General features: G+C 42.6%; 1 protein-coding gene across 1 annotated transcript in view; it reads right to left on the reverse strand.

Annotated features, from left to right (window-relative positions):
- Positions 1 to 218: 218 nt before the first annotated feature.
- The window catches only part of AHR (aryl hydrocarbon receptor), a 41664-nt gene continuing 25018 nt past the window's right edge, over positions 219 to 16864 (reverse strand). Inside the window, exons 4-11 of the mRNA XM_058677981.1 lie at positions 16629 to 16718; positions 11562 to 11685; positions 10837 to 10964; positions 8469 to 8671; positions 7658 to 7767; positions 6944 to 7085; positions 2969 to 4217; positions 219 to 499 (exon numbers count right to left, since the gene is read on the reverse strand). Of these exons, the coding sequence (XP_058533964.1) occupies positions 353 to 499; positions 2969 to 4217; positions 6944 to 7085; positions 7658 to 7767; positions 8469 to 8671; positions 10837 to 10964; positions 11562 to 11685; positions 16629 to 16718 (2193 nt within the window). The 3' untranslated portion in view covers positions 219 to 352. The remainder of the gene's footprint in view (positions 500 to 2968; positions 4218 to 6943; positions 7086 to 7657; positions 7768 to 8468; positions 8672 to 10836; positions 10965 to 11561; positions 11686 to 16628; positions 16719 to 16864) is intronic.

Below are 16864 nucleotides of genomic sequence, written 5' to 3' on the forward strand. Positions count from 1 at the left end.
AGAGGTCCAAAACTCAAGGTTGTTCATTTCGATCTTGACATGATAATTCAAAGTTTCCAAATTGAACAACTTCAAGTCCTTGTGGCACGGAGAGCCATGAGACAGACGCTATCTCGCGACTCCAGAGTTGCACGTGTTCCATTTTGCTCACTGTAACACCTGAAATGTCCGTGTTGTTTCTTTAACTCCTTTTCGGAAAACAGAAATGAAAAGTGGACTCGGGACAGACGCCAGGCACGCATCGGCGCCTCCAGGTGGACCTGCTGGTGTCCAGCACTGACCGCCTCGTGACTCTCTAGTCCTTCACAAGCTACTTCCATCCAGAAAACAGAGGCACACGTTGGACTCAGAATCACAGCAGACCACTGGATGTCAAATCAGGGAAAGGTCTGGCTTCGGCCGGGTGGTGCAGCGGCGGGAGGTGTGTGTTGGACATGGTGTTATTTACGTCATGCAATTCGGCAGGGTATGTCTCATTTAACACTCCTCCATTCTGAAACTGAAGACAAAAAGAGCAATGCAATTTAATTCAATAATCCTTCAGACAGTGGAAGCCATTGATCGACCCAGTAGCACTATGTGTTGTGAAATTTCTTAGTTCTTTCTGCAGGTTATTAAACTTCAACTGTGTTTCAGGAAAGACATACTGAGCATATCATCTGCATTGTTTGCGTGTGTTTTCTTTTGCTTTTTCCATTAAGTAACAAGAAATTTTGAGGATAGCACAGGTGAGCGACTCGGCTGTCTTCAGATTGCCTATGTATCAGTGGTCAGGAACTGAAGGATCCGCGCGTCAGAGATGCTTGGTCACAGGTGGGATTGTTTTGAGCCAACTGCATCCAGTCAAGTTCTTGGTAAACTGCTTAGATGACCACACTGAACTACAGATGATCTGGGCCACTTCAGAGCTTCTAATGGCTTCCAGGTATTTCTAAAATAGTATTTCCCTAGTGCATTTCTAATTTGTAATAACTTTCAATTAATGCGTACTACTAAAAGGCTCATCCTAATGTGAGCCATTATAAAAATAAGTGTCTTACTTTCTTATGCTGAAATCCATTTAGTTTCTAAAATGCTACTGACAGAAAGAAGGAAAAAGGAGAGAAAATGAAGGAAAGGGAGGACAGATGAAAAACATTAAAATACAGAGTTCTGCAGAATGTTACAGACCACAGAGCCTTCGCATCCTAGTATATAGATAGCAGAGGCTGTGCAAACTTCCAAGCGGACTAAAATCATTCCTTACATTTGCTTCATAAAAAAAAATCTACCTTTTTAACATTCAGGCATATTAGGCTTCAGTAAGCAAAAAGTTGATTACTTGGAAGATTCTCCATCTTATGTGTCAACTGGACATATGACAAAAATGTCTATGCATGACAGCTTTGTCAAACGCGAGGTAATACTATTTTCTCAGGTAATGATCGGTTTTGAATAAAATTTTCTCATTCCTCACAGCATAATAAATGTAAAATCTCCTCTTTAAATACACTGCATGGGCCAGTGCTGCCTATAAATAAAATGTGAGCCACAAAACGGAAGTTTTTCAAAGAGTCACATTAAAAAAAAAATCCAAGTAGGTGAAGCTCATGCTTTACTTAAGTTAGCATATTGAAATTTATCATTTTAGCATGGAATCGACATTCGATGCTGCCTTTAGAAGCACCTATTTCACAGCTACAGCAATCTGCTTTCAGACTAGCCACATTCCAAGCGCCCAACAATCAGGCAACTGGTGGCTACTGTGCAGGCTCAAGTACATCCACAGAACTGGTCACAGAGGCGTACAGAGCGTGTGGTGGAAGGCTCACGGGGGTCTAATGCACTATTGACGGTGAAATTTTACATCAACAGCTTCTGCAGTTTCCCCTCTGTGAGAGTAAACAGCGTTAGAGGACAGCAATGTCACCAGACTGTCGCTGAATACTCAAATCTAACATAACCGAAGGATATTTAGAATGCATTATCATTTTCTATTAACAAAATTCACATACAAGCGGACAAAGCCTAATGTGGTGGGAAAAAAAAGGTAATCAGGGATAGACTAAACCGCATCTGTAAATCGCTGTACTCTAACACAGTCCACAGAGGTCAATGAACTTACCTGTGGTCAAGACTCTTCAGAACTAAGCAAGCTTCCTTAACAGCCAACTGCAAATCTTCCAGTAAAGCAAACATGAGCACCATAGTCCCCAGGGGCCACAGGAAGCAGCTGCTCTCACTATATTCTTGTTTTTGCTGTGATTAAGTGTATTTGCAGTGCATTTGCTCTTAGCAGGGCTCTGAGCACCAATTTAAACAACACGCACTCAGGCTCAAGCCGAGTTCCCTGCCAGCCAACCAGCCGGCGGGCGGAGGGGCCCTTTCTAAAGACTGAGGGAACACAGCTTCCTGTTGGTGGAGAACATGATGGGCCGAGACCTCCAGGTCGGCGGAGAGCAGAGGGAGTGGGCATGGGGCATGGGGCGAGTTAGAGACAGAAGCAAGCTCGGAAACACAGTTCCATTTGGCTTTGGTCTAATTTCAAACATCTATGAAAAACATAGCTTTGGAGAAACTAGCTTTGAAAATCAAAAATATTTTTCGAGGTGGAAATCCTAAAGAAAACTTATACTTTTTGACACAATCACGAAAGATACATTCTCTATTTAAGGCATATTTTTAACGGGTGTCATCAGGTAACTCAGGGCACCTTACGTTACGGACACACTCATTCTGCATTAGCCCTTAACTTCCTTCTCTTTGATGATTCAGGTGAGTAACACGACTTACTAGGAACATACAAGAGAAAATGCAGGATTAAATACATCGTAGTCCCATACATCATTAGAAAGTCTACCTCCATGAACACTACTGAACACACATCAAAATCAGTCATTGATCTAAAGTACTATAATTGTAATTCATGTCGAATCATCCCTGAGTAGAAAGAATCGAGAGAGAATTTACTGGGTTCAAAATCACTTACGTTGTTCAAAAATGCCGGAGGGCCCGGGACTGGTGGGTCGCACTGCATCTGTCCCACCAGGGTGTGTGCTGGTCCCGGCTGGCACTGGTACATCGACACAGCCCCAGCATAACACGCCTGAGGAGTTACCATGGCTGAGTGTGGATTCATTCCACCCAAGTGTCCATCAGGGGCATGTAAACAAGTAACAAAATCTTCTATGTTCGAGGTACTTGGGTAGGAGGATGAGTTAAAACTCCCCATAGGCAAGGCCAACTGAGCTTGCTTGTGCTGTGGCAGTGCCGCCTGCTCACAAGGAATCAAGTTCTGTGTGTAAGGCACAGCGTCCACCTCCGACGTGTAGGGAAACGTCTGATCCGCTGTGTGTGAGTCTGTGAAGATGTCGTAGGACTGCAGGACTCGCTGAGGACAGGTGAGAGGCAGCGGCTGGTTGGCACCCCAGTTGGCGAACACGCTGTTCACTTGCATGTGCTCCATTCTCTGGCACAGCTGTTGCTGTGGCTCCACTACCACCTGCTCCGGGGGACACGGTGGCTGTGGGGGCTGTCCGAGCTGTAGGTGTCCCTGCACCATGCAGCTTGAGTTGAGGGCTGCGGCGGCCGGAGGCTGGTAACCTGGGCTCACCAAGGGGGACTTGTTGAGAGACTCCTGGACGAACGTCAGGATCTCATCGGTTATGTCAATGTCTCTGAAGTCCACCTCTGCAGGAAGGTCAGTGCTGAAAAACTCCTCGTTCTGCATATGCTTGAAATCTTCAAAGTCTACACCCAGGCTCCTCATGATGTCGTACAACTCACTGTTTTTATTATCTGGCAAGAGCCCCGGGGGACCTCCTGAGAACGCGTGGTTTGCTTCCTGAGACTGACCAACCTGCTTGTGTTTCAGGACACTGCCACTGCCACTGGCCACAGATGTAATGCTGCCCCCCTGCCAGTTTCTGCATTCGCTCAGGGAGTCTGTAAAAAAGCTCCTTTCAAAAGGTGCTGAACTTGAAGGCGGGCAGAGGTAAACAGACTCATCCTGCTGCATCAGGGCACACAGGAGGGAGCTGGGGTTGAGAGAATCTTTACTCGGAGTCAGCTTGGTAGCTGGGTCCTTCCCACCTGCACCACTCTGAGTCCTTATTGGCAGGGGGTCCATGATGGGAGGAAAAGGGTTGGTCACCTCATACAGCACAGCTTCGCCAGTGGCAAACATGAAAGGCAACTTCAAATTTCGTTTTCGTAAATGCTCTCTGCCTTCTTCATCTCTAGAGATGGGAGCAAGAAAGTCTGCATATGTTAGAAATGTCATCCCCCCCAAATTTTTAAAAATACTTTAAAAAAATACACTGTAATTGAGTTGTACCACATAGAGCACAGACTGTCTCTTGCCGCAAATCACTCTCGTGCCTGGTGCTGGGAGCCATTTTACAGACAGGCATGCTGAAAGCATTTAGGGGAGGGCACTGGATGCCATGGGTAAGTGCACAAGGGGCACGCACATCCCATTCTGGGGTGCCTGGGGGCAAGCCCACACTCGCAGCTCCTTCCTGTAGTTCCACCTACATGTCAATGCATCTGCAGCCGCAGCAGAGGATGGAGTTTCTGGCCCCTGGCTTCTGCCTGGCCCTGCCTTGGCTATTGCAGGCTTTCTCAGGATTAAATTAGTAGACAGAAGAACTCTGTGGCTCTGCCTTTCAAACAGATACAAAGAAGCAAATAAACATTTTTTAAATGATTTGACTTTTTTCCCAAAAACTTAGTACAGTAGTTGATTCCCTGCTCAGGGGACATATCACCTGCCATCCTGCATTCAAAATAAATTTGTGTGGAATAAAGATCTAAATATAAGGGCTGACACAGTGGCTCAGCAGGCTAATCCTCCACTTTGCAGTGCTGGCATCCCACACGAATTCCGGTTCCAATCCCAGCTGGTCCTCTTCCAATCCAGCTTTTTATTCGTCGCCTGGGAGAATAGTAGAGCATGGCCCTCGTCTTAGGCTCCTGCCCTCACGTGGGAGATGCGGAAGAGCTCCTGGCTCCTGATTAGCTCAGCTCTGGCCACTGTGGTTAAGAGTGTACCAGTAGATGAAAAATCTTTCACTTGGTAAACCTGCCTTGCAAATAAAAACAAAATTTCCGAAAAAAAAAAATCTGAACATAAGAACAAATGATTAGGTTAAATTGATTCCTAAAACTTTTTTACTTATTCTTGTGGCTATGGTAGACTGGTTCTTCTCTTAATTTATCTTTCAGTGAGTTCATCATTAGCATTTAAGAAAGGAAAATGAGTAGACGAGACAAGTTCAGATATGCACAAAGCTGAGGGGCTCTGATGGAAAGGAGCTCTGGCAAGACAACAGCTACAACAGTGAATTCTTGTCAAATATTTCACAGATTACTAAACAAGGTGTGGAGAAAATCTCTGTAACCTACACATGCGACAAATCACTCTGCCAGCACTGTCCTACTTTTGTTACTAGGACAAAAGATCACTGGTATTTTAAAAGGCAGTTGATTAAAAAAAGAAAGACAGAGGAAGATATAAAGAAGTGCCCTGGGTTATTAAAATGAATGAGCAAGCACACAACATGAACAAATGTAGAACACAAACAGTCCAACTAACCAACCAGACCACTAACATGGGAAGGACACCAAACTCCTGGGCAGCAGAACATGCATTCCTTGCAAGAGCACTTGGGCCATTTCACTAACACTGCCTGTGTTTTGTCATCAAATGAACCACCAAGCATTTCAGAAAAGGCTCTGACAACAATAGGAACAAGCTGTTCATTACTTAACAATGAGAACAATCCTTAACCCCCAAAAGCACAGTAACAGCATAGGTCTACATGATTTATGATTAGAAAGGAAATCAAAAGGAAAACTTGCAAATATTTTGAATTGTAAAAATAAGATGTATTAAACGTAAGAACCGTGGTTAAGGCCATACTTAAAATATTATGCCTACCTTACTTAAATATATATTAAAGCAGAAGAAGCTGGAAAAAAATTCATTTTCACCAAAGAAAGTACAAAGCAAAAAATAATGAGCTAACATAAGTGATCTAAAAAAGAAGAACAAGGCAAAAGTAGGATCCTGGAGGAGACTCTTCACTCAATGAGCTCCCAGCATGACTGGTCGGGGGGGACCCAGCTGTGCACCTGCCCACCACCACGGCTCACACAGGTGCATACATCACCAGGATCCTGGCTTTGAACATTTGACATTACGATGATGTTCCTTCTTCCCAGTGATCTACACTTTCAAGAAAATTCCATTCAAATCCCAACCAGTTTCCACTGATTTCTAAACTATTTGTAAACACAACCAGGAAAGAAGAGGCAAGGTCATATTGAAGACAGAACAAGAGCTAAACAAACGAAATGAGGATGTTCATTCAGATATCAAAGTTTACAATACAGTAATAAAGACAACGTGAGGGTTCAAAACAGACAACCTCAAAAGAATCTCGAAGCAGAACCTGACTGGCCAAATAAGTGTACATCAAAGGGGTAAAAATCAACCTTGATCTCATCTCAAGACAGACACAAGAAACAAGTTGACAGACTAGGAGAAGATATTTACAATACAAATAACTGACAAAGGACTCATTTCCAGATTACATAGAAAATTCCCCCAAATCAGTGCTGGACTTAGCACACGTGATTGTAACAAAGCCCTGGGGTTTTTAATTTTTAGTTTCCAGACGGCACGGGCTTTTCATCTCTCCTTCACAGGCCGAAGGTGAACCTGGGAGCTTCCCGTGGTTCCTCCGCGTGCGCGGCTGCCCGGCAGAAAGTGTCTATCCCATCTTCTCAGTGGCTCTCACTGAGGTCCTGCTCTTTCTCTGTGTATTTATGTTACTTTAATCTCCATTTTCAGACTCAATTTTCCTAAAATTACCTTTAAGTTTTCATGTAAGAGGACCTATTAACCAAATGTCATTACAGTGAAAAAGGAAACCAGGAGACATTCTGAGTCTGTGCTTACGTTAGGGGTCTCTGAGTTGCGATGATAAAATCCGGTCTTCCATTCTTATAGATAAAGCGTGCATTAGACTGGACCCAGACCCATCGATTATCTTTGGCAAGAAGCCTGAAAACTGCTAGGCAACCTTCTCCCGTCTTAATCACTACAAAAAAAAAAAGAAAAGAAAATTACAAAATTAACTGATCAAACTCCTGATGAACATTTTAAAGAACAATTCTGATGTATTTCTGGATGCCTCTATCACCAAACCGGCTACCATCTTGACAGTTTTTAGTACAGTATGTTGAAAATTATAAAAACTGCTCTTCAAGGTTGTTTTTTCAATTGAACACTACATTATTTAAGATGTTAAAGGGAAGGTTAAATACCAGTCAGGCAGTTCTGATAACATATGGCAGATAACCTGTTTTCATTTGAAACAGAGCTCTGGTTTTCTACAGCTCGGAACTTCACAATTTTGAAGTTTGATCCTCTGTTAACATAGATTATCCACTCAACATGGCATGATTAGTGAAGTTCCAAGCCAGACCGTTGAGCAAAGTGGTTGTTTTTGCAGTAATTCACCTGCTGCGTTCTGTAAAGGAGACGATGCACAGAGAATGTAACTCGGATCAACTGGGAGGGCACGGCCTGAGGAGGAAGTCCAGCCAAGCGGTTTCCTTGCATCCCTTTGGGGAGCACCTTGGCACGTGCCCACGGGGAGCCCCGACTTACTCCGGACGTGGGACTCGGCACAGTACAGCATGTCGGCAGCGTGGACAAACTGATACCCGGACCCTCTCATGCACAGCTCGGCCTCCGTGTAGCCCAGGACAATCTGGCCTCTGTGGGACAACAGGGGAAAAGACGCACTCAGAATCTAGTACATCCGAAAAAACGTATCAACTATGTTTCTTCCTTAAATGTTTTGCTTCATCGAATTCATTATTTCACATGATAAGGTGCAAAAATCCACTATGTTTGTTTGAATTGTGCCCTTTTACTCATAGGTACAAATTTCAGTTTGAGATTATTTTCTCCTGAATAAAACTTTGAAATCTGGATGAAATCTCAGAGCAGACTGTACATGTAAAACAAAACCATTCATAAATATCTGGAATGCTCAGTTCCTTTTTTGGTGGCAGACATGTTCAGCTCACCTTTCTGAATTCTGAAACAGCAAGCAGAAAGCACTGACTTACTTGTATGGGGTATGGCAGTTCACTCTTTAACTATTGTGTAATTTTCTGAAAACTACTAAGTCTTTAGGGCTAAAAATCAAGTATCTGCATAGTTTAAAGTGTAAAAAATATCAGTAACAAGTGTAATGAGCCCATTTCTTTATGGCAAGTGTTCTAACAATTACAAAATAGTTTACATAACTGGTGTGCCGAAGTAAATATTTTATTTTCAAAGTATGCACTGAAAGAATATGCAATGAAATAGTTAATATAACAATATTATCATCCATACACGTTTTATGTGTTGAGAGAGACTTACTAAAACAACATACTTGGATGAAATAAAAGTGAAAACTTCTACTTACTTAGCATCACAGCCAATAGGTGTGAAGTCCAGCTTGTGTTTGGTTCTAAAGATGAAATTTTTGGTTCGGATTTCAAGAATGGATGGTGGCTGAAGGGGAGTAGCTATGGCAAATAAAGCCAGCTGGGGTGGAAGCACTGAGCCATCCTTTCCTTTTTTGTTCTGTCCGTGAAGATATTTTAGCCTCCCCTGGAAGTTCATCGCCTTAAAACCAAACAAAACAAAACCATTCACCAACACTGAACGGCTGCATCATGGCTGTTCTGAGGGTTCCTGGTAATTCCACTGAAGTTACTAAGACCGAGACGGGCTGTTCCTCTCCGCAGAGGTCTGTTAGGATGACAGCCAATAGCAGTGTGAGGAATGAACCAAAGGTACCGGAAAGAGAACTACTCTTTGCTTCCAATGGTCCTGACGGAGTACAGGAATCATTCCCTGAGCGCTAACTTCCCCAGCAATGTCATCCAGCACCTTGTACACTAAGTACTCAATATGCACTTCCTCAGTAAATGAACAGTGATGAAGTAATCAAGTGTGTATTAATTTTTGGCTTGCATGAGCCATGTTCCACAGCTCATAATGATCTTTCCTATAAGGAAAAAAAAACCACAGATTTATTAAAACACTTAAATGAATCATTATGAAATCAAATAAAGAGTAAAGAGCTGTGTTAGAAAAAATATACAGTTTTACAAAGCAGGAAGACACTGTAAGACGAACACAGTCAATTTGCTTCATTAACACGACATCAGCCAGGAGGGATGAGTCTGACACAGGAAGAAAACATCCTACTGCGCACAGAACCCATCTCAGAGCTCCTACAGCTGACCTGAGCACCACTTCCGGGAAGATTAGCCCAAGCTCAACTTCATCTGTGGGCTGGCACAGCTAACTTCAAAAATAAACATATAAGCAAAAAATGTTGCTTGGAAAAGCCACATTTTAAATTTTGATTCTCTGCTAAGGTTTCCAGAGAATTCACAAAAGGAATATGCAAAGACAGCCTATGCAGAATGGCCTCCTGTCCCCACTGGACTCAGCGGACCTAAGCAGACAGTCAGGACAGCAGATCCTTCCACTCCAGCACCCGACCCAAGCCCCTGGTGCCACGCAGCGAGGTGATGAACCAGTGCAGCGAGAGACACACTTGATGTCACATAGAGACTGCAGCCATGAATATACAACCATGTTCTGGACACATATCAAGCAGCACAAATTTCTCATGGAGCAGACATTAAAACAGAGATGCTACACATACTCCTATTAAAGAAAAAAGGCTAGGATGGGTCTGTAGTGGTAGCCTAGTGGTTAAAGTCCACACCTTCCACACACCAGGATACCATACAGGTGCCAGTTCTAACCCAGGTGGACCTGCTTCCTATCCAGCTCCCTGCCTATAGGCTAGGAAAGCAGTCTAGGATGGTTCAAGGCTTTGAGACCCTGCACCCATGTGGGAGACCTGGAAGAGGCTCCTGGCTCCTGGCTCCTGGCTTGGGATCAGCTCAGCTCTGGCCGTTGTGGCTAATTGAGGAGTGAATCAATGGACGGATCTTCCTCTCTGTCTTTCCTCCTCTCTGTATATCTGACTTTCCAAAAAATAAAAAAAAATAAATTAAAAAAAAAAAGGCTAGGCCGGTGGCTCTATAGGCTAACCCTCCACCTGAACGAGCCAACAACCTATATGGGCACTAGTTAATGCCCCAGCTGCTTCCACTTCCAACCCACCTTCCTGCTTATGACCTTAGAAAGTAGTAGATGATGGACCAAAACCTGGGGACTCCGCACCCACATGGGAAACCTAGAACAAGTTCCTGGATCTTCGCTTTGGATTGGCTTAATTCCAGCTGTTGCAGCCATTTGGGGAGTGAACTAGCAGATCGAAGATGTCTCTCTCTTTCCTATTCTCTACAAATCAGCCTTTCAAACAAAATAATGTCCCAGTTTCATTCTATAAAGTTCAAACTCCAAGGCTCCATGTCATTTCAGTCTTCGTTGTGGCACTAAAGGACAGGGTCTTCTGAATTCTGGTATCGCTGAGGATCTGCACTAATGCTTATGAAGTCACTTTTCTTTACAAATGTCCTGCACAGAAATCACTGCTCACAAGGCTCTGGTATTGTATGGTGAGCCTTCACCCTAGCCGTTGACACTCTGGCTAAGACGCCCACATCTTTCCTGTTAAATTATTTCGTGGGTGGGCTGGCAAGAATCACTCTACTTCTAAATCTGCGTTTACGGAATCTCTTCACCCTATGTGAACATGACCGACTTTAAAAACAGAGATACATCATCTAAGAAAGTTGGCTTCCCTGGATTTTCCTGTTTTCCTTCAACAGTGAAAGCCGGCATGCCAACATCCTGCACCTTACCAGGAAACCGGAAGAGTTATCCAGCAGACACCTCAGTCGGCATATGAAGCACCTCTCCATGAAGGACGAGTTTTCTGGGGGAAGCTGCTCTGGGCTGTAGTAGACTGGCTGAGCGAGAGCAGGAGTTTCTGTAGATAAAAAAACAATGTGGGGGGGGGGGAAACAAACAATGTAAGTTTTTCTTTCATTTTGCTTAAAATTTTAACTTCTGAAAAATAGCTGTATTATGAAAAAATCTAAATTTTTCCCAAAAATCTAAAAAAACCTGAAAACTGCATTGTCTTTACAGCATAGAACTTTAGTTTCTATCTATCCTGAGCTATCACTAACAGCAATTTCCATGTTTTCTAACATCTTCTGCTTGCTTAACACTTTCTCAGGCTTCTGAGAACACTTCTATACTAGGAAAAGCTTTCTTACACTTGCACTGTTAGTTGACTGATTTGGGATGCTGTACACAGGAAATCTACTCACACTCCAGTATCACCCTTGTACATGCCTTCCACGTTTCATGAGGTTTACAGTCCTTGTGTAACATCTAGTGACACCTTGTGACATTAAAATGTCACTTCAGTCCACCAGGCTCCTTGTGAGCTGGCCCTGGCTGGGGCTGCAGGCTCACGCATTTCCATTCTTCCTAATGCCAGCCTGGGGCTCTATGCCCTACAGAGTCTAAGCCTTCTTTCACAGAACCCTCAACACCATCTTTTCCAAGATGTTCTTACCATCAGCGCCCTGTCCAGGGTCTGCGCCTGATGAGGGGTTTAACGCCCAGTGTAGCTGACGCTGGAATTCAGCTCGGTCCTCGGTATGGATGAGTTCATACACACTCTGATGTATGACATCAGACTAAAGAAAAAAGATGCGAGACAATAAAACAGGAGCCTGGATTAAAGAAGCACACGACTTACTAGGCATTTTTTAAGTTAGTAGCCTATTTGAAACAATTAGTTTATAATTCTGAATCTTTATGCATAAATAATTCTGAGATTTCCTGATTTCCACCTCATCTCAAAGTAGAGAGCAGGGAAAATCCAGATACCAATAGTTAACAACAGCTGTTTCTGGAACTAAAAACAGGAATCAGTGGTGTGTATAGCTGTATGATTTTGTTTCTTTTTATTATTATTTTCCATAATAGGTTTTGTAGGTAGAAGGAGTTCCCCCTTCTACCTCCTCTTCCTCCCAGCCCATGCTCCCCTCCACACTACCCCACCCATTATTATAGTAGTATATTCCTTTAGTCACAATCACACTGAAGCATTTCATGGCATTGTAGGTATAGGCAATGGTAGAAAATCTAGCATCCGATTGTCAAGGAATGTTTCATGGTTTTGTTGGGATTCTTCCTTGTATTCAGGAGTAGAGATGTCTGCTGCAAAGTATCTTCACAGTCCAGTATGCTAGTCTCCATGTACAGTTCATCTATGAGAATATGTGTATATACATGTTTCCCTATACATCTATTTGTTTTCTATTTTGCATGAAGTTTGCTTTATCGCAGACAGAATATATGCTATTTGTCCTTTTGGGATTGACATATTTCACTGAGCATAATGGTCTCTTGTTGAGACCATGTGGGTACAAACGATAGAACTTCATTCTTTTTAATAGCAGACAGTAGCCTACGGAGTAGATGTTTCTTTATCCATTCCTCTTTCGACAGGCATCTCGGTTGTTTCCATGTCTTTGCTACTGTGGATAGTTCTGGTGTAAATATAGGGCTGCATGTCTCTTTCTCATATACAGATTTCACTTCCCTTGAATATAATTGCAGGAGTGAGATAGTTGAGTCATATAGTAGATCCATTTTCAATTGTCTTTGCACTTTGCATACTGACTTCCATAGTGGATTCTCTAGCCTACATTCCCACTAATGCTTCTCCTCACATCCATGTCAGCAGGTGATAGCATATTTCTGTATGTAAGCCAATCTGAGGTAGAAAAGTCCATTTGTTCTATTGTCTTGGTGAGCTCTATTGTTTCCTTGCTGAGTTTCTTTCTCATTGATCTGTACATTGAAGTCAGTGGGGGTACTAAGGTCCATACTATTATTGTATTGGAGTCTATTTCTTGCTTTAAATTTGTTAATATTTGTTTCATGTAGCTAGATGTCCTGTCATTAGGTGCATATGCATTTATTATTACAATTCGTTCTTACAAATGTATCCTTTATCATTAGGTAATGGTCTTCCTCATCTCTTAACAGTTTTCAAGCCAAAACGTACGGTATGTTATTAGAATGGAATATATTTTTCACTCATTTCACTTTCAGTTTCCACAGATCTTTGTTGGTGAGATGTGTCTCCTGTAGGCAACAGATAGATGGATCCTGTTTTTTGATCTGATGTGTTTAAGTCAGTTACAGTCAGTGTTAATATCAACAGGTAGTGATTTGGTCCTGTCATTTCAGCATTGGGTTTCTCATTGCTTAGGTTTGTTTTGTGGTTTATTGAGATAGCCTCCATGTTTGACTTAGGCCTTGGTAGGTGATCTTTTTCCTGTGTGTAGCATATCTTTCAGCACATATGTAGGTCAGGTACGGGAGACATAGTCTTTCAGTTTTTGTTTGCTTTGGAAGTTTTCTTTTTCAAATACAAAGGAAAACTTTGGCGAGCTAATAGTTTGTTCGTTTGTTTCTTTTAGGATCTAGAACACATCATTCCATTCTCTTCTGGCCTGTAGGGTTTCCTCTGAGAGTTCAATAGCGAGTCTGATTGGGGTTCCTCTATAAGTTAATTGACACTTCTTCCCATAACTCTTACGTTCAGCCATCTGATGGTGCCACTTAATTTTTGGATGCCTTATAAAAATTTACTCAGCTCCTCTTCCAGCTTTCTGTTTCGGTATTTTCGTAGGAGGTATCTTCCAGTTTTGAAGTTGTTTCTTCTGCCTCACTTACTCTATTACTGAGGTTATATTCTTCATCTGTAATAATTCAGTTTGATTTTATTTCAATATTGCTATTTCCTGTGTCACATATTCCTTAAATTCCTTCTCATTATTTTTAAGGAGCTTTATAATGATTTTTGAAAATTCTTTCTCTGCTAGCTCCTCAATGTCTTCGTCAGTTAATTCTGAGGTTGAAATAGTCTTTTGCTCCTTTGCAGGGGAGGTGTCAGGAAGCTCATTCATTGTGCCTATGCCTCTTCTTCTCTTGACCACTGCACTCGGACTAGCAGATTCTTCTTGGGGCCAGTTTTTAAGCTGTGTCATCACAGGTCTACAGTTCAACATCACTGATCCGGTTCACCGCCTGGTTTTATGTCTCACTCGCACCACTCCCTCCAATGAGTTTCAGTTCTAGGCTCCCATGCTATGCTTCTGCCATGGCTCCCAGGCCTCCCCTCTGCCCTCTGAGAGCCCATGTTGTGGCCACACCATTGCCTGCTCAGTCTTTCTGATACTCACGGTTCCAACAAAACCCATGATTAGGGACACACCAGCTGTGACTTTTCATCTAGATCACAGGGTTGCCACCAATGCCTGTTGCATGGATGTTTTTTTCTTCCCTCTTGCTAGAACATGTTGGCAGCTAAACATGAGGGCAACCCAAACCTATTTTAGATGGAACTCATGAGATGTCAAATTGGTATTTTCGTGGTGGTATCTGTGCAACGCAGTGAGCAAGAAGTGAGCTCTCTTGTGGCTCAGTGCATGTGCACCTTGCTGTTGCCCCCACCTGCAGCTTTGCTGCACTGGTGAGAGTCTGCTATGAAATCCACCGTTTTCCCACACGGGTATGACAGAGCTCCCTTACTGTTTCTGTGTGATTGGATCAATAGAATCAGTAGGGCCTGCATGGCTAGGCTCACCTCCTGAGTTCTCACTGAATTCTCCTTCCCACCTGACTGCTGGTGGGGCTACAATGGCCACTGCGATGTCTATTCACTGCAGTGTTGCTCCAAGGTCTCTACTGTTTCCCTGTCTCCACAGGTCTCCAGGTGTCCCTCCCTCTGCCATCAGCCTGCCCTCCCACATTTCCCAGGATCGTGCCCTCTGTGTCTCCTGGGCTAATCCTTGTCGGTCCATCACAAAGTGTCTTCACATTATTCTACCATCTTGCCTTCCCCGATACTGTTCCTCTTAAAGTCACTTCAACATGTATCTGGCTTAGTGGGTGCCAGTTAATGGTAAAGGATCATGATGCCAGAACTGCCTGCCACCAAAGATGGGGAACAGTGCTTGAATGAGCACCTAAGATTGTAACAGATAAGTGAGCTACTTGCTATCAACTCACAAAGGGAATGTTCTTGTCCAGTAGCCATTGTCCGTAATTTTAACATAGTATATCAGGATCTAATTATGTTCCATATCCATGTATTGATTCTTTAAACCATACTCCTTCCATGACAATACAGTGCCCTGCGACTTTTCTGAGCGTCCCTCATTACATGTCTCTCACAGTTTTCTCTGGAAGTAGGATCTGTAGGAGTAAGAGATCCTTCACCACATTTAAGTCCTACCACTCTTCTTGCTTCTAAGTGTTTAATACAGGGCTGAGCCCTTTGCTTTGAAACTAGAACTTTTCTAACTGCTTTAGTATTGTTTAAATGTTACTTTAAACTCTCCCCTGTTTCTGATATGACTATTTTCTTAAACATTCTATCTTACACATTCTATGAGTATGTGTGAGAAAAAAGAGAATGGAAAATGGCTATTTTTCCAATTTTGCAACAGTTTTAAATCACATGATATCATGAATAACATAGCTATGTAATTCATTAAAATTCAAGGTTTTCCTATGACATCAATGTATTTTCTTTCAAATGCAAGAACACTGAAATTGAGATCCTGTGGCAATATCAAGGTTCCATTATCTCTCTCCAGAACCTTAACCTTCTACCATGAAACCAATTCTATAGCACCCAATACACAACACCACATACTGTGGCATGCACTGTGCCTGGTTTCTACTGTGTAAGTGGAAAACAATCTCTCTCCTTGCCAGGCAGACAGTGCTCATCAGCTCTGCAGCCTGTGTGCTTGTCAGCAATCCAGGGCCAAGCCACGGTTCGCCCTCCTCAACCAGAGCACTTGGGGATGCAGCCCAGAGCCTGGAAGTGCTTCAGGCGATTCTTCATGCACATGTTAGCTTGAGAACCAGATATCTAAGAATGACACACACTCAACAAATGTTCTTTCCCCACAGATCAGCCAAAAACGTTGAAATTTAATGCATTTGCAAGTGTTCACTGATGTCAACGTAAAACATTTGCTTCCTTGAAGGACCCAGTCCATTACACACAGGGCTTCCCGCTCCCTCCTCCGTTCTGCCTCTATGCTCTCCTGGTCAGCTTATGCATCATTTCATTTAAGTACTTATCATATTCCACATAAATCAGAATCACAGATCCAAACAGGATTTTGCTAGCATTGCTTCTTGGTGCTTCATTCATTTCCTGGCTGTCCTCAGTCCTTGGCAATCTACAAGTTACCCATGTTTTTCTCAGCTTTTCTAAACTCTACCCGAAAGTTCCTGACACATGATAATTACCCACTCTTAGATGATCAATGTAAGAACATTAATATACTTACATATAATTATTAATAACATTAGTTAATATAATAACAATGAGCCATGCAGATTTACAGAAATCACAAGATTATATATGTTGCTCTAAGAAAAAATCTATTGGCTGCAAAGATAATTTTGTATTCTATGGCATACACATTTTACCAGATACTTTCTTTACATATTTGAATGGCTAAGTCTGTCCTTAAAGTATACATTATAAACTACTACTTTGGAAAGCTTTACTTTTGACTGATATCAGAGAAAAAGTATTTACCTGCTGAAACCCCAGGTAATCTTGTATAGTAGAAGAAGCATAAAAGACCAAAGCATCTATGGTGACAACCAGCACGAAGCCATTCAGTGCCTATAGCAAGAAGGTCACAAAGTTAGCAGTGTGACAATGATAAGCAAAAACAGCCAACTATATCTATGAAAAATCCTCCTGTTACAATGACCCAAATGATTACACCTCATAGACGGACACGCCCCATACTCCAGGGGTGAGAAAAT

This window comes from Ochotona princeps, chromosome 20, assembly GCF_030435755.1.
Source record: "Ochotona princeps isolate mOchPri1 chromosome 20, mOchPri1.hap1, whole genome shotgun sequence".
Lineage (NCBI taxonomy): Eukaryota > Metazoa > Chordata > Mammalia > Lagomorpha > Ochotonidae > Ochotona > Ochotona princeps.